Source organism: Leopardus geoffroyi, chromosome D2, assembly GCF_018350155.1.
Source record: "Leopardus geoffroyi isolate Oge1 chromosome D2, O.geoffroyi_Oge1_pat1.0, whole genome shotgun sequence".
In the NCBI taxonomy this organism is placed as follows: domain Eukaryota; kingdom Metazoa; phylum Chordata; class Mammalia; order Carnivora; family Felidae; genus Leopardus; species Leopardus geoffroyi.
The window spans coordinates 59,438,656-59,460,473 of record NC_059334.1 but is presented as its reverse complement, the minus strand read 5'-3'; the positions used below and the strand labels follow the sequence as shown (position 1 = coordinate 59,460,473).

General features: G+C 42.4%; 1 protein-coding gene across 2 annotated transcripts in view; it reads left to right on the top strand.

The window, feature by feature from the left end:
• The first annotated feature begins 4,553 nt into the window (after positions 1-4,553).
• Positions 4,554-21,818, top strand: part of PKD2L1 (polycystin 2 like 1, transient receptor potential cation channel) — a 31,237-nt gene continuing 13,972 nt past the window's right edge. Inside the window, exons 1-2 of one of the 2 annotated variants that reach the window (XM_045438569.1) lie at positions 4,554-5,128; positions 5,669-5,782. In XM_045438569.1, the coding sequence (XP_045294525.1) occupies positions 4,894-5,128; positions 5,669-5,782 (349 nt within the window). In that variant the 5' untranslated portion in view covers positions 4,554-4,893. Of the gene's footprint in view, positions 5,129-5,268; positions 5,353-5,668; positions 5,783-21,818 lie in introns of those variants that run through there. The other variant, XM_045438570.1, reaches the window with a different exon arrangement.

The window sequence follows — 21,818 nt, the reverse complement described above, 5'->3', positions numbered from 1 at the left end:
CTACCTTTCTTTCTAGCCTAGTGTCTCCGGCTCACATGGAGCTCTTTCCTCCCGACTCCACCCTGTCTAGCAGGAGGCCTGGCTAATGCTCACCATCCCACACAGAACCCTGCCTGCCACAGCTGGAGCTCTTCCTAGAAGGGATAATGCTGATGGATCACTTCAGGACCATGTGAACATCTGCGTCTGGACTACACTCATGCAAAGGGGTAAGATCATGGCCTCAGACCCAAGTTTCCAGACAACTGAAGACTGACTTCCTTATTTTTGTTCATGGCATCATCTCCCACCACCTGGGTTTGGTTGGTTCCACCTACCTGTCCAATCTTCTACAGAAGGCATAGACAAATGGGGATAGATATCCAGGAGGGCTCTCTAGATATGGGAGGAAAGTTGAAGGGCTCATTTCAAAAAGGTTCTCTTGGGGCTCCTGGGTGGCTCAGTCGGTTAAGCCGCCGACTTCGGCTCAGGTCATGATCTCGCGGTCTGTGAGTTCAAGCCCCGCGTCGGGCTCTGTGCTGACAGCTCAGAGCCTGGAGCCTGTTTCAGATTCTGTGTCTCCCTCTCTCTGACCCTCCCCCGTTCATGCTTTGTCTCTCTCTGTCTCAAAAATAAATAAACGTTAAAAAAATTTTTTTAAGGTTCTCTTTGGAGAGATGGAAGATGCAAAATGTATTCTAGCAGGACATGTTAAATCCAGGAGGTAATGGGAAGGAAGGAAGAGACTGAAATGGGTCATTGTGATGAGGGGAGGCGGGTCTCCTCCAGCCTCCCCCTGTGAAGTACCTGATGAAATACAACAAAATGCTAGTTTCTTGGCTTTCTGGGCTGGAACAGCTGCAACAGGACTTCATACACCTGAACCTTCCAATGGATCTGGCTTGTCTGTTCTAAGGTATTGAAAAGCTGTGGCTTGTGTTGCAGTGCTGTGGTGTTTATTGCACAAAAACAGGGAGGGGAGGACTCCCTTGGGATTAGCCTACTCCTGTCTGTTTGCTTGGTCCACTGTGTTTATTGCTGAAAACTTCAGCTCCTCAAATTTCTTTTTTTTTTTTTAATTTTTTTTTTTAATGTTTTATTCATTTTTGAGACAGAGAGAGACAGAGCATGAACGGGGGAGGGGCAGAGAGAGAGGGAGACACAGAATCGGAAACAGGCTCCAGGCTCTGAGCCATCAGCCCAGAGCCCGATGCGGGGCTCGAACTCACGGACCGCGAGATCGTGACCTGGCTGAAGTCGGACGCTTAACCGACTGCGCCACCCAGGCGCCCCTCCTCAAATTTCAATATTTGTGCCATGCAGATGACTAGTGGCATATTGGTGAAGGGTAAGCTCTTAAATGCAGGGTTCTCTTATAAGAGAATGATCTTCCATGTCCTCCATTGAGAATCATTGCCACGGTGAGCCACTATTACTTATGGAACTCTATTATTTATGTTCATTGAGGTGGGAAGAGTCAAGGGTCACTATGTAAAACACAGAAGGTGGTTTGAAGCTTGCTTCTCCCTGTAGAATCTGGACTGTGAGTCATGCCAGGGCTCCTTCCTTAAAATATGAAAGGTGACTTATCCTGGGGGAATTTACATGGAGAACTTATAAGAAGATGGGTCACAGGTTTCCTTCCTATGGCCTTTGCTGTCTCTGGGCTTTTTGTCAGGACCCAGTGGATCTGAGTGGCACTGAAGAGCCTGGCTAGGATGGGCATGGCATGAAAAAGGAGTGTACTCATGGCAGAAATGGTGTAATCCTTTTGCTGGTGTGTGCAATAGGATAGTGTGCAACCACAAAGTGTGTCCCAGTGAAGCAATGGGATCGATTCACCAAGTAGGCTAAGAGGCATCATGCTGAAGAGGTATTTTGGGTTCTGATGGACAACCAGGCTTGCCATGTGTTCAAAAATTGCTAAGAGCTGCTCTCATTCCTGACTATTGTTGTAACACTCTCCAAGTGAAAGGCCATCATTCCTCTCTGTTGGTGTCAGTTGGAATGGAATGGGTGTTGATATGGAGAGTTCTGAGACCCTTGTCTCTCAGAGATAATGACAACAGAGTCCTGACTGAAGGTATCTTCCTTAAACATGAATTTCTTGTCCTGGGCACAAGGATGGATGCTATGGCAAGATAACTAAATTTGTTTTGTGCTTTATAGCACACAGTTCATAAAGGTTTCTGTATCTACTGTTTTAATCTTAAAACAGTCCTTAAGTTCAGCAGAGCAGGGTTTAGTATGAACACTCTGCAGATACATAAACTAAGTCTCAAAAGGGACTTTCCCAGAACCATACACTTAGTAAGCTGCTGAGCCAAGAGTTCAACCTGGCAGTTTGAGTTTCAAGGTCAAGCCTGTTGGGTTTTGCTAAACTGCTAAGAAGCAGCCTGAGTCACAGGACTCTGATATTGGTTGCCCTTATTAACTGGATCTGGCCACTCAGGAAAAGCCAAGTGCCTTAGAAGCTTGAAGACATTAAGAACTGCTGGACACAAAAGTATCAGGAGATCCCACTTGATTAATATGTTTATGACCTTCTTGAGCAAGACTAAACACCCTAGGAATGCACAGCACCTTTAGAGAAAATTTCTCAAGCTGTGTTGCATAACCTGTACTCCTGAGGGGTATTATGGGTTGACCCACACACATGGGGAGAGGAGACTGAGCAGGGAAAAGCAGTGTTTCCTAGGTTGGGTGACTGTGAATAAAGCAGTCCAGCTCTGGTCACAAGGGTGTGGGACCCGTCACGTAACGAACCTCCTTGAGTCCATCCGAACCCTTGTTGATCACAGGCCTCTCTCAGAATACAAAATTACCCCCAAGGAGTCAGAAACCATCTCCTCTTCCTCTCATCATTTCTTTGAACTACACTGCTAGCTTCCTATTTATCACCTCTGTGCTAATGTTCAGTTTTGCAAGCCAGGGGTCCTTTTGCAATTGTTTGAAAAGCTTGTGGGTGAGAAGCATCAGTTCCTATTCCCTCACTATCAGCAGATTTCGCACAAATTGGTCAAAACTGGCACACTTCCTTGTCTTTTGTCTTCCCAAAGAAAACAAGCACTTTAGACTATGTCTCATTAACCAATAAAATGTAGAGATGAAACTCTTCCTTCTAGGGAAGCTCACAGAGAAGCCATAACTCCAGCCCAGACAGAGTTAATTCCCTAAAAGTATCTGGGCTTGGGACAGGAGATCCATGCTGCAGACCCAGGGGTAAGATAGTTGCTGTTTTTTCAACCCTTTCTCAGGTGTTGGAGTACACTTATTTATCAAGGACCTGAGGCCAGCCTTGGGTTGTCTGGAATCAGGATCTCTTTATGGGGACACTTAAGACTGGTGACTTCCACCAGATTGGTGTTTTCCTGAGCGGTGAGGTGGACTTCAGTCGAGTGAGCAATAGAGTGGCCCAGATGGGGAGCCAGCAGTTGGAGAGAGAGCAGCCCCCACCTCAGCCATCAAGGAGGATATAACCCCTGCACCTGTGGGGCCAGTGCCATTCTGGACACATGCTTGTAAGGGAGCCCCAGGCAAGTGATCAGAGGTTGGAGCAGAGCAGAGGCAGAGATGTACCTGGGGGCACATGCCAGGATTTTAATTCAGACATCTGAGATGGAAGAAAGCAGACCAGTTCTGGGGTGCCTGGGTAGCTCAGACTTTGATGGTTAAGCATCTGACTTTGATTCAGGTCACCCTCTCATGTCTTGTGAGTTCAAGCCCCAGATCGGGCTCTGTGCTGACAGCTCAGAGCCTGGAGCCTGCTTTGGATTCTCTGTCTCCCTCTCTCTCTCTGACCCTTCCCCATTGGTGCTCTGTCTCTCTCTCTCAAAAATAAATAAACATGAAAAAAAATTTTAAAAAGCAGACCAGTTCTGATAATTCTCATAGTTCCATTATGTGCTCATGGTTACAGCCCTCGGTCCAGTACCTAGCAGAGTCATAAGATAAAGTTGTCAGCTGAGCTGAGTCCAGATATCTACTCTTCTTAAGGAGTTCCAAATCACACTGTCCTTGCCCTTTGCTCTCTGATACATTCTCCCAATCAGGGCTTAGCCTCTTCCCTAGGATGAGCTTCATACCTTTGAGGAACACTTTTCTGCCAGTGTAGCTCTCTCATAAGCCATAGGAGGGCAGACCTCAGAGAAAGGATATAGAGAGTCTGGACCTCCATAGTGCCCCCCACCATCGTGACCTCATCAGCAGTCAGGACCCTGCCCCCTAAGTGTCTAAAACAGGGGCTCCTCCTGCCTCTTTCCTTTCCCCAGCTGTAGGGCCACCACAGGGGACAGCCCAAGGTGAGACATTAAAGGGGCCTCAGACACCATTGAATGAACCTGGAAGGGGGGCAGCACTTTCCAGTCTCCTGTCCCTGGCCTTGGTCCCCAGCCCAATCCATGTCGGCCCTTTCAGGAGCTTTTAGTGGAAATTAGCCCAGACCCACAACGGAGTCTGCCAGGCATCCTCTTTTGCCAGCTCCTCCCACTGCTCTTTCATCCCCTCTTCTTTCCGACTGGGACCCTCCCCCCCGCCCCCATCAGCCACCAGGCCCATCTATAAACAGCCCTCCTCTCCTCCCAGCACACCTCTCTCACTCCTCCTCCCAGTCTTCTCTTTCTCCTGCCAAACCCCTGCCTTCTAGCTCCCTCCTCCCCCCCTTTCTCCAAGGTAGAGGAAGAAAGAGCCCCAGACAGGACTGATGGCCATTCTCCACCCCCTTCTGTCTGCTCCCTCCCCACAGCTAGTATAGATTCTCCCTACAAAAGGCAGGAAGCAGAGGCTTTCTGAGACCAGCTGTTCTCACCCTCTCTTTCCTTTGCCTTCTGCTAACTAGACTGGACTGTGTTTTGCTCCCTCTTTCTTCAGGTGACAGTGGGTATCTGACGTGCCAGGTCCCCTACCTCATTCCCCATGAATGCTATGGGAAGTCCCAAGGGGCAAGAGCTCCAAAACATGGGGAGAGGAGCCTGGGACAACCCTGCCTACAGTGGTCCCCAGTCCCCACATGGGACACTGAGGATCTGCACCATCTCCAGTGTGATGCCCCCCGAATCCCAGCCCAAAAAGCCTGAAGATGGACCCCAAAAGAAGGCATACAGGACCCTGGTGTCCAGCTGCTGCTTCCAGATCTGCCGTGGCATCAGAGGTACCTGGTGGGAGGAGGGTTCTTTCAGGATACTGGAGTTAGAAGAGGGGTCCCAAAAGCTTTGGGGGGAGATGTGATCTGAAGAAGAGGTGGGATGTCAATATCTCTTTGGGCTTTATGAATTGTCTCTTAGAGCCGATGTCCCCAGAACACAGAGGCCAGTCTCATGGTCTCTCAGACAGAGAGCCTGGTGCAGTCATCTCCATCTCTGGGGACCCAGAAAGGTATGTGGGAGTTAGCTTGAGGGAGGACATATTTGTGATGATACCCTAGATGGCCCCACCTGAAACAAGGACCTCCTTTCCAGGTCTTCATTCTCTTCTACCCAGTGTCTTTTCCACTATCTACCTCAGGGTGTTTGATGAAGGAGGGCAGGCTTGAGTGTGGTTAGAGTAGCCAGATTCAGGAAGATAATAATAAGGTGATGTGTGAGGAGAGGGCCAGAGTAGAAATGGGAGTAAAGTCCAGAGACTGATGGGCCGGGCAACTGGGAGGAACCCTGCTCTTAGGGATCCTAGACGTCTCTCCTATGTCCCTTAGGACTTTGGGGAACAACCTTGACTGAGAACACAGCTGAAAACCGGGAGCTGTATGTCAAGACCACCCTGCGGGAGCTTTTAGTATACATCGTGTTCCTGGTGGACATCTGTCTCTGTGAGTAACATTTGTCTCTGTGTCTCTGTGAGAAGCATCTATGCGCACAACATCTGTGTACACACTTCCACAGCAACACCTGTGGAGATGGCATCTGTGTGTGAGCAGGTCGTGTCCTGGGATTGGTTACCTTTTCAGTTAAAGATATTTTTATTAAAAAGAATTTGTCAGGGCATCTGGGAGGCTCAGTCATTTAAGTGTCTGACTCTGGCTCAGGTCATGATCTCCTGGTTCACAAGCTCTGCCCTGACAGTGCAGAGCCTGCTTGGGATTCTTTCTTCCTCTCTCTCTCTCTCTCTCTCTCTCTCTCTCTGTCCCTCTCTTGCTCATGCTCCTCTCTCTCTCAAAATAAATAAAAATAAAATTTAAAAGAAATTTTTGTCACTGAGTTCAGGAGAAGAAGGCAGATTGTTTTAAAGTATTAAATTTAATTGTATTAAACTTTAATTGTATTAACTTTAATTGCATTAAAGTTGTTTTGTCAAGCATTATGAGGGGAATACAGTTTTTAAATTCAAGTTCCTGGCACCAATTCAGCCGCCACCATGTTCTGTTGGAAAGTGGAAGTTTTTACCCTTCTGTAAAATGTGGAAAATGGTTCCTTTCTATTTGGAACAAAAATAGTTTGGTGGGTTTTACATGGTTATTATGCTATGTCTGATCCCCGTTTCTTTAGAGGCAGAAGGAAAAAGGTTCAGCAGGCCTTGGAGCTCAGATTCCTGATAAAAGGGTTAAAGATGCAAGTGGTATGGTGGTCAATACAGCTAAGATTCTCCCATGTGAGAGACCACCATGCCACAGACATTGAAGCAAGCTTATCTGAAGTTCTGGGAACTTCCCAAACTGGGAAGGTTTGGTATCTAAGTTGAAAGAACCCAGTGAAAGGATAAAACACTGAGCGATGAAAGGATAGAGTCAAATAATTATAGATAATAACAAAGGTGCACCAAATAGATGGTATAAGGCCTATAGATAGGATGCTTTGTACATAGCCAATGGCTTCTTCAAAAACTTGCACAAGTGAATTTTAGCTAGTTTCATGGAGTTGTGTGTGTACGTGTGTGTTAATTAAACTGAAGTTTGGACCCTACAACTAAGGTGCCTCCATTATTGCATGACCTTATACCCCACAGAAAGCTCTGTCCTTTTTAGGATGCACGAATCTTTTGAAAGTGTCTGAAAACATAAGTGTAGATGGAAAACGTCATCATCTTAGAGCCAACTACATTTATGTGAGCCCTGTAGGAAAACTGAGCAGAAAGCACTTTCTCTGCTTGCACTCTGTTGGGACTTACTCTGTGGGAATAGAAGGGGCAGTTCTGAGTGTTTACCATGGGTCATCAGCACAGAGTGAAAGGAGACAGTGTGTGCGGGAAACAACAGTCGACCAAGTGTACATTCTGTGGGGGCCATTTGATTCCTTTCAGCAAGTGACCATCAGAAATTCATTTGTTGACATATTGATTTTTTGTCTTAACCATCTGCTAGGAAGGAGTGTCCTCTCCTTTTTCAGATCCCGTGATAGCAGCTGAAACCCACAGGGAGAGCCTTTCTATATAAATGTCTCTATTTCCAGATTAGCCTCTGGAGCAAGATTGGGAGGTTCCTAGCTCCCCAGAGTTATAGCGAACCATTTCTGGCTCCTGTGTATGGAACTGAAGGGGGTTGAAGTTGGGTTTCTGGAAGCCCACTGAGAATATTTAGGGGCATTTTAATGCACTGGTGAATGCTAAATGGTCTGTGACTTGCAAAAGTCTGAGTCATAAACTCAGTCCAATGAGTGCAGAGTCCCTGAGCAGCCAGCTTTAGAGGTTGTCCAGCTCAAGGACACAGAAATCCCTTCTCTATGATTCCTCCTGTGGTGCTCTGTCAGGTGGCCAACTAGCCCCATCCTGGGAAATATCCGTGGGGATTTCACTATTTCATGGGGCAACCCATTCTACAGCTAGGCAGGTCTATTTCAGGGTGGCTATTGTGTTGTTCTATTAGGATGCTGTCTTCCAAGAGCTTCAATGACATGTGTTTGGAAATCCACCTTTATCAGTGTGCTTTTCCCTGTCAGTTCCTATGGATTCAGATGTTCCAGGACCCATATTTGGTATTAGGGTCAATACTGTGGCATAATGGAAAGATATGAAGGTTGGAGACAGACAAACTGGATTCAAATGCCAGCACTTACTGGTTTTATAACTTTGGGTTTTATAACTGGTTTTATATCCTTGTTGCTAGAACAAGGATAATACTATTTATCTTATGGAGATAACATATATAAATAATCTAACCCAATCACTGATAGTAATTATCTTTGTATCATCTAGTGGAATTTCAATATACTCACTTGGTCCTCTAGAGTGGTTATAAAAAAAAATACCTCTCAAGAAAGAAGCAAATCTGAAAAGGCTACGTATTGTATGATTCTAACTGTATGACGTTCTGAGAAAGGTAAAGCTATGGAGATAGTAAAAGGATCAGTGGTTTCCAGGGATCCGAGAGGTGAGAGAGATGAGTAGTGGTGTGCAGAGAATTTTTAAGGCAGTGAAACTACTCTGTATGATGATATTATAATAGATACCTGTCATTATACATTTGTCCAAACCCATATAATATACAACACCAAGAGTGAACACTGATGTAAAGTATGGACTTTGAATAATGATGTGTCGATGTAGAGTCATCGATTGTAATAAATGTACCACTCTGATGGATGATTTTGATAATGGGGAAGTCTGTCCATATGTGGAGGCAAAGGTATATGGGAAATCTCTGTATCTTCCACTCAGTTTTGCTTTAAACCTAAACCTGCTCTAAAAAAGTAAGGTCTATTTGGTTTGTGGTTGGCTTCACAGATAGGCATATAGGGCTAATATCATTTGAACAGCACCATTTAAGTTAAGGCATTTTCTCCAGAAGACCTCAGTTTATCACTACAACCACATCCTTGTTGTTATTAACAGCACACACACCAACCTTTTACTGAATGAAAGCACTACGCTATGTACATTATCTTGTTGACTACTCACAGTGATTCTAGGATATTGGTTCTGTCATCACTCCCATTTTATAAATCCAGAAAGGTTTAGATATGTGAAATAGCTTGCCCAGGGCCATACAGCAACTAAGTGGCAGAAGCAGGGATCCAATTCAGTGACTGTTGGCTTGATTCAGTTATTGAGACTTTTAACTGGAATCTGCTACGGCCTCTCTGCATGTCAATGTGTTACACATTAATTTATTAACACCCATGAACATCTTAGCAAGGATAACTACCTATCCTACCTTAGGAGAAGCATAATTTTGAGAGAATTCTACCAGCTGGTTACTTTTCTTTCTTTTTATTGTTGTATTTTAAAAATGATATAAAAACATTAAAGAACATTTGAAATATAGGTCACCTATAATTTACCACCACAACCCCATAGATATTGTCACTTATCACCAGTCCTTATCCACATACTTACATATTTTACCTAGTTGTATCATATGGTTCCCTTCACTTACAATTGTATCTTAAATACTTCTTCATGTTCGTAAGCAGTTTTTATATTTTCATTTTAATGACTACAGTCACATCACAATTAACTATAATACTTCTCTTGTTGCCTCAGTATTTGCCAACTATAGGTAAATGTATGTATACTTGGTACTTTTTGCCATTTTTGTTAAATTATTTCCTTTGGAATTTACAGGGAGGGAGATTACTAGGCCAAAAGATAGGAATACCTTCTTAATACTTGCCATGTGGTGTTATTTTTGCCTTTGTAAGGGATCATACAAATTTATGAGGCGACTAGTACTCTGAGATCAGACCAATTTTGTCACAATCTCACCAACATTGGATATTCTCATTTGTAATTTTTGTTATTAAGTAGGCATAACATGGTACAATTTGCCTTAATTTGCCTTTGATTATCAGTGAGGATGGACAGTTTTCTCAAGCTTTAATTTATTATGTGTATCTACTTTTGTGTAAATTGTTTAAGGAAGGCATGTTTTAAGAGGGACAAGAGAGGGGATGGGGGGTGAAGTTTGGCACATTAGACCCTAGGTGAGGGACCAACCACCAGGAGGCTCATTTCCAGGATTTGGGTTCCTGGGGCTAGGAAAAATAGCCTACTTTGGCCTGGGACAGGCCCTCATGAACTATGGTGGGCAGCCATACTGACCACATTCCTTTTCCCATATGCTTTATTCTAGGACCTGGGTGGCGCTAGATACCAGAGCTATTAGGAGTTTCATCAGCTAAAATAGAGCTATCTTTTTTATGCAGGCGGTGTGGGTGAAACATCAGTCTTCCCACAATAACCCTATCAGTCGGGCAGCCTTTTAAGTCTTACAAAGAGCTTTTACGCCTATTATCTCATTTGGTCTTGACAACAATCCTGTAAGGAATAGATATTACTTCCATTTCACAGATTAGGAAACCGTTATTATTGTCATTATGAATAGTTCAGGAACGATCAGTAATTCAGAACAGTCCCTGATGGGTGGATTTTGTCCTATTCCTCTACATAGAAAATGCTGGAGAATGATCTTCTTGCCTGCACTCCTCCCCTCCCACCATCCTGATATTTATGAAAGGGCTTCCAGCGCTTTGTCTTCTTGGCAGGATGGCTGTAGCCTTTTGTTGTTGGAGGAAACATTGAAGGTCTTTGTATGAAAACAATGGCTGTTTGTTTTAGGAGACAGTATTGTTATCTCAAAGGTGCACCTGGGACTGGCCCTGTATAGGAGCGGCTCTGAGACAGGACACGGCTGGGTCTGGTCACCATGCAGTTGGGGAGGAGGGCACAGACCCTCAATCTTTGGTGACTTGTGCCTCCACAGCAACTAATGTCAACTGGATGCTCTTTATTCATCAATGGTTGTAAAGAAATGCCTATCTCTGTTCACTCTGCCTTTTTTGAGTGGATCTCAAGGATCTGTTCATAGATGGGTAGAATACTGCATTAACAGAAGTTGAAGTAAATTTGGAGGCTAGGAAGAAGATGTCCTTCTTTTTTTTCTTTATTGAGATATAATTAACATACAACATTGCATTTATTTTAGGTGTAAAACATGATTTCATATATGTATGTATTGGGAAATGATCGCCACAATTAGTTTAGTTAACACTCGTCACCATAGTTACTTTTCTTCTTATAATGAGGATTTTTAAGATTTAATCTCTTAGCAACCTTCAAATATACAATACCGTATTGTTAACTATAGTCATCATGCTGGACTTATTAATCTTATAATTGGAAGTTTGTACCTTTTGACCACCTTCACTGATTCCACTTCCCCTCTCATCCCGCTGTATCTGACAACCACCAATTTATTCTCTGTATCTATGAGTTTGTTGGGTTTTGTTTCTGTTTTTTGTTTTAGACTCCACATATAAGTGACATCATACAGCATTTGTTTTTCTCTGTCTGACTTACTTCACTGAGTATAATGTCCTTAATGTCCATCCATTATGTTGCAAATAGCAGGATTTCCTTTTTTGGTGGCTGAAAAATATTTCATTGTACATATGTACTGTATTTTCTTTGTCCATTCATCTGTCAATGGACACTTAGGTTGTTTCCATGTCTTGGCTATTGTAAATAAAGCTGCAAGGAGCATAGGGGTGCAGATATCTGTTTGAGATAGTGATATCATTTTCTTAAGATAAATAGAAGTGGAAGTGCTCGACCATATGGTAATTCTAGGTTTTCTTTTTTAATTTTTTTTAACACTTATTTATTTTTGAGAAACAGGAGCAGGAGAGAGGCAGAGAGAGAGGGAGACACAGAATCCAAAACAGGTTCCAGGCTCTGAGCTGTCAGCACAGAGCCCGATGCGGGGCTTGAACTCAGGAACCGTGAGATCATGACCTGAGCTGAAGTTAGACGCTTAACTGACTGAGCCATCCAGGCTCCCCTGGTAGTTCTAGTTTTAATTTTTTGAGGAACGTCCGTAGAAAATGTCTTTCTTGGGGCGCCTGGGTGGCGCAGTCGGTTGAGCGTCCGACTTCAGCCAGGTCACGATCTCGCGGCCCGTGAGTTCGAGCCCCGCATCAGGCTCTGGGCTGATGGCTCAGAGCCTGGAGCCTGTTTCCGATTCTGTGTCTCCCTCTCTCTCTGCCCCTCCCCCGTTCATGCTCTGTCTCTCTCTGTCCCAAAAATAAATAAAAACGTTGAAAAAAAAAATTAAAAAAAAAAAAAAAAAAAGAAAATGTCTTTCTTGACTGGACATTCCTAGAATTGGCAAGGAAAGGAACAGAACATATTGGAGGTTCAGGAAATGTCTGTGGGTGAGCTCTTATACCCTATGTGACTGTAAGGATGGAAGAAGATAATTGGTCACATAGAATCATGACGTTAGTGAAGGTATGATGGTGATGGGAAGAGCATGGGACCTGGAATAAGACGACATGGTTCAAATGACAGTACAACCAGTTATCAGCCATTGCCTTTAGCAAGGTAGTTCAAGATACATAAATCCCTGGAAACCCTGATTTCTTTACATATCAGATGATGGTAATGACCACCTCTGTAAGATTGGTGGAAAAGAAGTAAGTACAAATAGAACAGTGCCTGGCATATAGTAGGCTTTTAATAAATACCAGTTTATTTCGTTTATAAGTTAGGAAATAATTGAAATGTAAAGTTTAACCCACTGGAAGCCTGAGATCTGAGAAAAGCCTGAGAAGGCATCAGGATAATGCTTATGAAGGATCGGAAAGACTAGGCCCTCTAGAAACAGTTGCTGGGGATCAAGTTTGGCCATGGCTAGGAAAAACATGAAATCATGAAATCATGAAACACATGATTTCATGCTTTTCCTAGCATGCTCAGTTACCTATGGCCCACCCAGACACAGAAAGTTACAAAGTCCTTCTGGTACTAGGGTGAAGTGATCTGAGCCAGCTCTAGCTAAATAATAGGGATTTAGGCCCACTAGCACACTTTGGCCTATATTTACCGTAGTAGAATTCCCTGGTGCCCCAGAATTCTGAGGGCCTGGATCACTGTTACAAGACTGGTGAGCCTGGACATATCTTGTTGTCCAATGCTAGATGATAACCTGTCATTTAGTTTTCCCCCTCATGAGGCTGTCACTGGTCTCTAGGAATACAGTAGTACATTTAAGTGCCAGTTCTTGGAATCAGGGAAGGGCTTTTTACCTACAACTATGCTTTGATCAAGTACAAAGAGCAGGCAGCAGTAGCTGATAAAATCTAGCTATTCTAGATTTTTATAGATGAGCTCAGTTTGGGGCACTGCTGGTGTGAGTAGCCAGAGAAAGAACATGTAGCTCTCATTCATAAAGCATGAGTGTGAGTATTGACTCTGCCTCTTGCCAATTGAATGACCCTGAGCAGACCATATAAATTTGAATTTCATGATTCATAGTGTTAAAAAGAAAACCACAGGACCCAAATGGTGTCACTTAGGTTAAGGCCCCACGTCAGTAAAAGAAGACTTACTACCTGACCCAATTGCAGTTTCAACCTCCCAAAAATTTAACCTTTAATCAGTTGCCATGGGAATTGCCTGGCCAACACTAGGAAATTTACTGATAGGTCCCTTCTGTTCTGCATAGAAGGGCGATCTTGCCTAAAACAATGGCTTCTTTGCTAATAATTTCCTTTTTCCACTGCCTCTTTAAAAACCTTTCCTTTTCTGCAGCCCTTTGGAGCTCCCCTCTACTTGCTAGATGGGATGCTGCCCGATTCACATATCAATTAATAAAGCCAATTAGATCTTTAAAATTTACTTGATGGAATTTTGATATTTAACAATAGGAAAACTGCTCGTGGGCAAAGTGGGATAGTTAGACCATGTCTGACAAGCTGTTGGGAGGTATTGCATGAGAAAATGCTTTGAAAACAATGAAACATGGTACACAGGTAAGGGGTTATAATAACGCTGCTAATAATTTCCTTATGCTATTCGGTGGTGGCAACAGTAAGTCTATGATTTTAAGTTCAAGTAGATCGTTAGACCTGTGTGGAGGTTCTAGTCACAGATATAAGGCAAAGGGCAATATTGTCAAAGTTGTGCTCCAAGGACCCTGGGGCCTCCTGAGACCCTTTCAGGGGGTTTGTGAGGTCCTCCCTTACCAAATTACATGTCTGAGAGAGGTCATATTTTCTTCATATATATTTCTTTTAAAAAAAAATTTTTTTCTTTCACATTTATTATTGAGAGACACAGAGACACAGAGCATGAGCAGGGGAAGGGTAGAGAGAGGGGGAGACACAGAATTTGAAGCAGGCTCCAGGCTCTGAGCTGTCAGCACAGAGCCCGATGCAGGGCTCAAACTCACAAACTGCGAGATCGTGACCTGAGCCGAAGTCGGTAGCTTAACCAACTGAGCCACCCAGGCGCCCCTCTTCAAATATATTTCAACCAAACAACATACAACAACATGTTGAATTCTGAAGCAGATGTGAGAATCCAGCAGTGTTCTTTAAAGATGGACATTAAACAGGCTTGCAAAAGGGTTAAACAATCCCATTTTCCTCACCAAATTTATTTGTTTTGTTTCAGAAAATAATTGCTTTTCATAAAAATATGTTGTCTATGTTTATGTATATTGGGTTTGTTATTGTTTAAAAATGAATCATTATTATAAATGCTTAAATTTTTCCTCAGTTTTAATTTCTGTAAGGTAATTATTGTTAGATACAACCCAAATTAAAACCTTTTTGAGTTCCTAATAATTTTTAGGAGTCACAAAAGTGTCCTGAGAACAAAATGTTTGACAACCACTTGTTTAGAGAATGAGTCTCAGCTAGTCAAATCATATTGTTTCTCAGCATGGAGTGTTCAACAAATGAAATATTGAGAGCTTATTAGCAAAACATTCAAACTAAGGACAAGATCCTGGCTATTCACACATTCATTCTTTCAAATATTTATGAAGTCCTATTACCTCGGTCAACTATTAAAGGCTTTCAGATACATGAGATACACCCTCTGCCTTCAGGGAGCAAGGGAAGCCAACACATAAACCGACAGTGACACATGGATGGAGAGGTGCTCCAGGGTGACAGCAAGGTGGACAGAAGGTTCAGAGAGACCTGGGAACTCTCGCAGGTCTCAGAAGCAAGCAACTATTCAAGTCTGAGGAAACCCAAAGTCATTGCCATTTGTGTGTGTGTGTGTGTGTCTGTGTGTGTGTTGCTGTTGTTTTGTTTTAACATTACTGGCTCTCAGCCTGGAGTAGGCAGGGGTGGGAGCAAGAGCCAACTGAGGCCTCAGGCTATGAATATGCAAGAGCTTTGCCAGAGTCAGAGTCTGGAAGGGCAATGAAAGGAAAATATAAAACAGTGTTTCTCCTCATTCCATTCCAAAAGAATTCTACCCCTTGCCCCCCAAAACCCTGGGAATATCTTTATTAAAAGTTTAACTAATACATAGTTCTTTGTTAAAAACAAAAGTCAAATAATATGGAAAATGTTAAAGGCCACTATTATTAAACACTGTAAATAGTTTGGTGTATATCATTTCAGCCATTTTCCAGGCACTTATATTTGAATTTTAGTGAAATGCACTCGTTTTATATAATCCTCTAGAGAATGCTCTGAGGATTTAACCCTTCCCTCATTTCTAGGTCGCAACTTTCTTCTGCCTACTGTCCATTTTAAGAAACATGAGACATTTGCAATCCAACTTTATATAAATGACCTAATAGAGTTAATTAGAACGTGTGAGTAGAAGGAGGAATTGCCCAAGAAGAACAGCAACAATAAGAGGATTTCTTCTTTTTTTCAAGTTAATTATTTATTTGGAGAGAGAGAGAGAGGTACATTAGCAAGGGAGGGGCAGAGAGCAAGGGAGAGAGAGAATCCCAAGCAGGCTCCATGTTGTCAGCACAGAACCCAACGTGGGGCTTGGTCCCATGACCATGAGATCATGACCTGAGCTGAAATCAAAGTCAGATGCTCAACTGACTGAGCCATCCAGGCACCCACGTCTTTCCTGAGCCCCTCAGGAAAAGAGGATTTCTTTTTTCTTTTTCTTTTTTTCTAAGAGGATTTCTTAACAGGGCACTTCCTACTGAGAAAAGGAAAAGGATTTTATATACTCAGTAAGTAGTTTTAACTAAGAGATCTGTGATTAGATTTGACTTTTCTTAACATAGGAATTTTGTGTTGTCAGTTTGTTGACTTCAACTCTTTTTCCGTAATTTTCCTAGAAAAATTCCTTTTCCAAAGTACCCATCTGACGTGGAGGTATTCATATGAAACATTCACAGGAGTTTATTTCTCTCTCTCGTAACATTCTGAGGTATGAGAAGCCCTGGACTAATATGGGGCTCCACAGTCATGTGGAGCCCAGGTTGCTTCTACCTCACTGCATTGCCATTTTCAACGTATGCCTTCTACCTCATGCTCCAGCTCCTGCTCTTATGTGCATATTACAGCTGTCAGGAAGTAGGAAAGTAGAAAAGGAAAGTACATTCCATCCTTTTAAGGACATGAGCTGGAAGTTGTAAGTGGAAGCCTACTACTGCACTCACATTCCACTGACCAGAACTTGTTCAGGCACCATAACTAGCTGCAAGGGAGGCTGGGTAATGTGGTATTTAGATGGGAGCCATGTGCTTCTAGATAAAATTACATGATCATGTAAGAAGGGGAGGAAAGGTATTGAGAAATGACTAGTAGTCTATGCCAAATAAGGGGAGAACTCTTGCCCATAATTTGACATGGGAGTGGCAACAATTAATGGAACCCAGAGAAACCAAGGCACTTATAACCTCCCTGATACAAAATTGCCAGGGAGGCTGATGAGGCCTGATAGTTTTCCACCATGAGTGGGTATTAAAGTATTTCACTAAACTATTGTGAAACTATTATCAGAGACTGTTGCAGAGGCATAAGAAGTGACAGTTTCAGGGTTCTTTATTTTATTTCACAAGAAAGAAGAATCACCCTGGAGGAGTTAGCATAAAACAAACTTCCCTCCCTCTCAAATTATATGACCAAAGCCAAACTGGATCCAGTGTGCTAAGAAATAGGTAGAGATGTTTCAGAGAGCTTCTCAGCAATCCAGGTGATAAGAGGGGCTCAGGAAGAGACCATCTAAGTAACCACAGGGTAAATTTATAGAATTGGTAAAGCCCAAGGAACTTCCAACCCTTCAACAGTTGGAAGATTGATGGAACAGTGGAAGTTCTATCCGCACAATGACTGTCAGGGCTGGGTTTGGGGTGGAGGGAAGAGACCTCCAGATCGCTAGAAAAAATCCTTGCTTTTCCTCACAGCTATCCAGGTTAGGAAGGAGTAGTTGTCTTTTGAGTTTCAAAAACTTGAAGGCACAGAGTTTCCAACAGAGGAGTAGTATTGACATATAAAGAATTATAATTATACACTCACTGGCAGAAGCACCCCAGCTTTTCAAGGTTCTTTGTCATTTAGTTGGCACTCTCCTGCCCAAGGAGAGGGCTGCTAGAAAATAACAGCTAAGTTCCATTAAATAGTAATTAGGACCAAGGAAGGAGCTCAGTAGCATATGATGGCCTAGATGGCAATCACCTGGGGAGCTAGGCACACAAAGCAACTGCTGACTTCTTGTTACTGCTCTGAGCTGGGAAGGTCTTCCAGCAGTTCAAAAGAGAGGACTTAATATTCAGTCTCTACTATAAATATTGGAATGGATAAAATCAGGTTATTACCTAAGCTCATGATGATGGTGGTGATTAACAATTATTACAGTTATGCTTCTTTAATAATAATAATATATTATGCCCCAGCTTACATGAGCCAGCTTACATTATGAGCCAGCTTACATTAAAGGCACCTGAGCCAGCTCAAAGGCACCTGAGCCAGCTTACATTAAAAAGCACAGCAGGGGCGCCTGGGTGGCGCAGTCGGTTAAGCGTCCGACTTCAGCCAGGTCACGATCTCGCGGTCCGTGAGTTCGAGCCCCACGTCGGGCTCTGGGCTGATGGCTCAGAGCCTGGAGCCTGTTTCCGATTCTGTGTCTCCCTCTCTCTCTGCCCCTCCCCGGTTCATGCTCTGTCTCTCTCTGTCCCCAAAATAAATAAACGTTGAAAAAAAAAAAATTTAAAAAAAAAAAAAAAAGCACAGGATACGGGAGTGCCTGGGTGTCTCAGTCAGTTAAGCATCCAGCTCTTGATTTCAGCTCAGTCATGATCTCATGGTTGTGGGATTGAGCCCTTCGTTGGGCTCTGCACTGATAATGTGGAGCCTGCTTAGGATTCTCTCTCTCCCTTTCTCTCTGCCCCTCTCCCACTTGCATTCTCTCTGCCTCTCTCAAAATAAATAAACAGTTTCTCAAAAGCACAGATGCAATAAAATATAGCCCATTAGAACTATAATTAAAAAACTTAGCAAAAGAAATGGGAAAACATAGGGGGGAAGACACCTTGTACCAGAAAACTTAAGATGAACAAAAGTACTGCAAATAAGAACAAAGCCTGAGATTCCTGGCACCCAAAGCAAGAAGAAAACATAAACAGGCTGCGCAGTTCTCACTGGTAAGAAAAAGCACACCAGTTAATAAGGAGACTCTAGTTCTGGGAAGAATTGGCTTTGTTGGGTTTTATATGAGACATGGAATATCATAATGGATAAAAGCAATGTTAAAGACTGAAGCTACTCTTCTTTTGGCTGTCTTTTATATCTGCCTCCTTTAAAATCCATATTAAATTCTCATTCTTACATAATTTTTAGGAGTAGTGATATACTATACAGACATATGTACACATTTGTGTATGTATATATGCATATAGGCATATATATCCATATATATATGCTTATACATACACACATATATGTGTGTGTAAATTTTTATTGTATTCTGGAGACCTGGATTTACCCAGAAATAAAGCTTGGAGAGCCTTGAGGAATTAATTGTAGGTATGTTCCTAGAATATCACCATCAGTCGGTTTAGTCAGTAAGCCTCCTTTAATACAGGGTGATTAATGTATTTTAATTAATGTAGCTTTGGCACAAATAAGCTAAAGTCATTGGCTGCTCTCCAGAGATGTTCCAACAGTAGCAGAAGCCTTTCTACCTCTATTTTCTTGGAAATAATGCCATTTTTTTGAAAATATCGTTTCCACATAAGTAAGGATCATGTCACAAGGGAATAAAATGCAGCGAAACTGGCTTAAACCATATGGGATTTATTGTCTAGGTAATGAAAGTCCAAAGGAGGGTAGGGTTCAGGGATGACCCATCCAGTGACTTAATCATCAAAGACCTGTCTATTTCTATTATTCAATTCTGCCAGCTGCACGGATTCATCTTAGGGCTGAATCCTCTGGGACTTTCTCATTCATATCTATTATAAGAGAGAAGGTCTTATAAAAGACTCCAGAAGTCTCTCTTCATGACTTCTTTTTTTTTTAAGTTTATTTATTTATTTTGAGAGAGAGAGCCGAGTAAGGGGAGGAACAGAGAGAGAGAATGAGAGAGAGAATCCCAAGCAGGCTCCATGCTGTCATCACAGAGCCCAACGTGGGGCTTGATCCCATGAACCATGAGATCATGACTTGAGTTGAAATCCAGAGTTGGCTGCTCAACTGAGCCACCAAGGTGCCCCTCTTTGTGATTTCTTGACCTGAAATGTGTTAGTTACATGCTCATCCCTTAACCTGTAATGGGGCCAAGGAAGGGGTATTCATGGATTAGTTTAGGTCTAAGCTTCCCGCCCAAATCCAAGAGCCAGGGTTGAATTCAGCTTCTAGCAACATTCATGAGATGATCCACAGAGGTGTGATATCTCAAATAAAATCATGGTATTAACCAAGAGAAGATCTTAAGTCTAGTACAGCATCTAGCACCTGGAAATTTTAACCTATGACTTGGAAACAAATAGGAGGAAAGATTTTTGAAAATAATTTTATGATTTTTATATTGTATTATTATTGTAGCATTAATTGAACTCCATGGGAATGAAGAGAAATAAAATCCACCTATTACACTACTCATTCATTGAAAAGTCCATTTTTCCTTCAAGTTTTTACATACCTAGTATTTTTGTAAAGTATTTAATTGTCATGATGACAAAGAAACAATTTTGCATTCTATGTTTATTACCATTTCAATGGCTTTGTAACACTCCATCAAGTGACTCGATCATATCATAGCTTACTTCAATATTGCCTCTTTGTAGGATATTTAAGTTGTTTACAATCTTTTGATACTATAAGTAACCCAGGTAACATTTTTGTACATGTGAGTTTTTCCTTCTTTGGGCTCACCTATGTCAAAGTATGACTCTTCATACAGATTTATATACAATTATCTGTTATTGTTTATACTAGAATGAAGGACTTTGGAGCTTCTTTTAAGATGGTGATGTTTTGAGTTTACTAATAGCTTTTTGCAATTCACCTCCTAACTCAGATATTGGACTCTTTAAATAGAGTTTTCTTATAAGAGCACCTTAGAAACTTGCATAATACTAAACATTTGGCTTGATTTTTGGAAGGAGAGTTAGAGTCCCTAATCAGAAGGATTTGAGTGGTAGAGGATATATTAATTAGTGTAATGTAGAGTGATGGCTAAATTCATGGTCTTTGGAGTAAGGCAGACCTGGGTTTGAATAGAAGTTCTACTCACTTGCTGTATGATCTTCGGACCAGTTATTTTACAGCATAAAATGCAGATGGTAGTTCCTACTTTCTGAGGTTTTTTTAGGCTTATGGGAGACAATGTGTGCAAAGCCCAGTGCATAATGTGTCAGTAATGGTGGTTATTATTATTTAGCAACTGTGAATTTGATCTGAGGCCAAGGTATAAAGGCATGATATAGTGTATGCAAGAGAACTTAGTTCTGTCCAAGAGGGGGAAAAAAAATCAGATACTCTGTGCTGGATGGTGAGCCACCACCTGGTCTCTGAATCTTCTTCATAGCATTCTCAAGCAGTCATTGTGCAGTGTCTGAAAATGTCCTGAAGTGAGGCCCTCACTATATCAAAAAGGAAGTAACGTACTGACATATGGACATTCAATATACTTACTCGAATTCTGTCTGATTCCTTCCAGCTCCGACCCATTCCCTTGTCTAGTGTTGCCTTTTGAAACAAACAGAGCAATTCCACTCCTTCACTGGATCTTAAAAGAAGGAACCAGGAAGGCTGCTTGCAGGAGCCCACACCACGTGATCCTCAGTAGGCAGTCCTCACCGACACTGCTGGAGATGAAATGGGTGTGGGTGAAATGATCCATTTCATAATTTGAAAGCACTAGTAGCTAGGATGTTCTGCCTTTTATGGAGCTTACATTTTCCCTCCTGTTACTTCTACGCCTTGAATATAGATGGGTCCTAGGAGCAGAAAAGAATTAGTTTACTAGGGAAGCAGATAGATTTGCATTTGAATCCTGGCTCCATGGGCAAGTTATTTCAGCTATCTGACACTGGAAAATGGGGATAATAATAGCACCAAATACGTAGTGCTATTGTGGAATTAAATGCAATAGGTGTGTCAAAACTTAGCATAGGGCATATAATAGATGTTTTCAGGTAGTAAATAGCTGGTCTTTTATTTCTCCTGATATGGAGAAGGATGGTGGTAAAATGGATATGCTGAGTCCCTGTCAGATTCAGAAATCTCTGAACCAGGTGTTCCACTTAGGCAAGCTGGTTCTTTAAAGGAAAGTCAAATGATTTACCTCAATGGTAATTAATGGGGTCAAGTGGGGGAAAGGAGACACAGGAAAGATCAACAAGTTGTTCTCAATCTTTTTCTCCTACAACATGCTGGAGGGATATGGTCCCCTCCAGGAACTGCCAGTGGCTCCCTAGGGCAATGGATTCAGTGATTTTTCCCTTGGTGGTGAGAAGGGGCTATTCTAAGAGGGCTGTGTAGTTTGTCAAAGCTTTCATATCCCAAAGGGGTTCTGAGAGTCCTTTGGGAAAGATGTTATTTCTTCTTCCCCACTCCCAGTCTTTTTTTTTTTTTTTAATGTTTATTTATTTATTTTGAGAGAGAGAGAGAGAGAGAGCACAAGCAGAGGAGGGACAGAGAGAGAGACACACACACAGAATCCGAAGCAGGCTCCAGGCTCTAAGCTATCAACTCAAACCC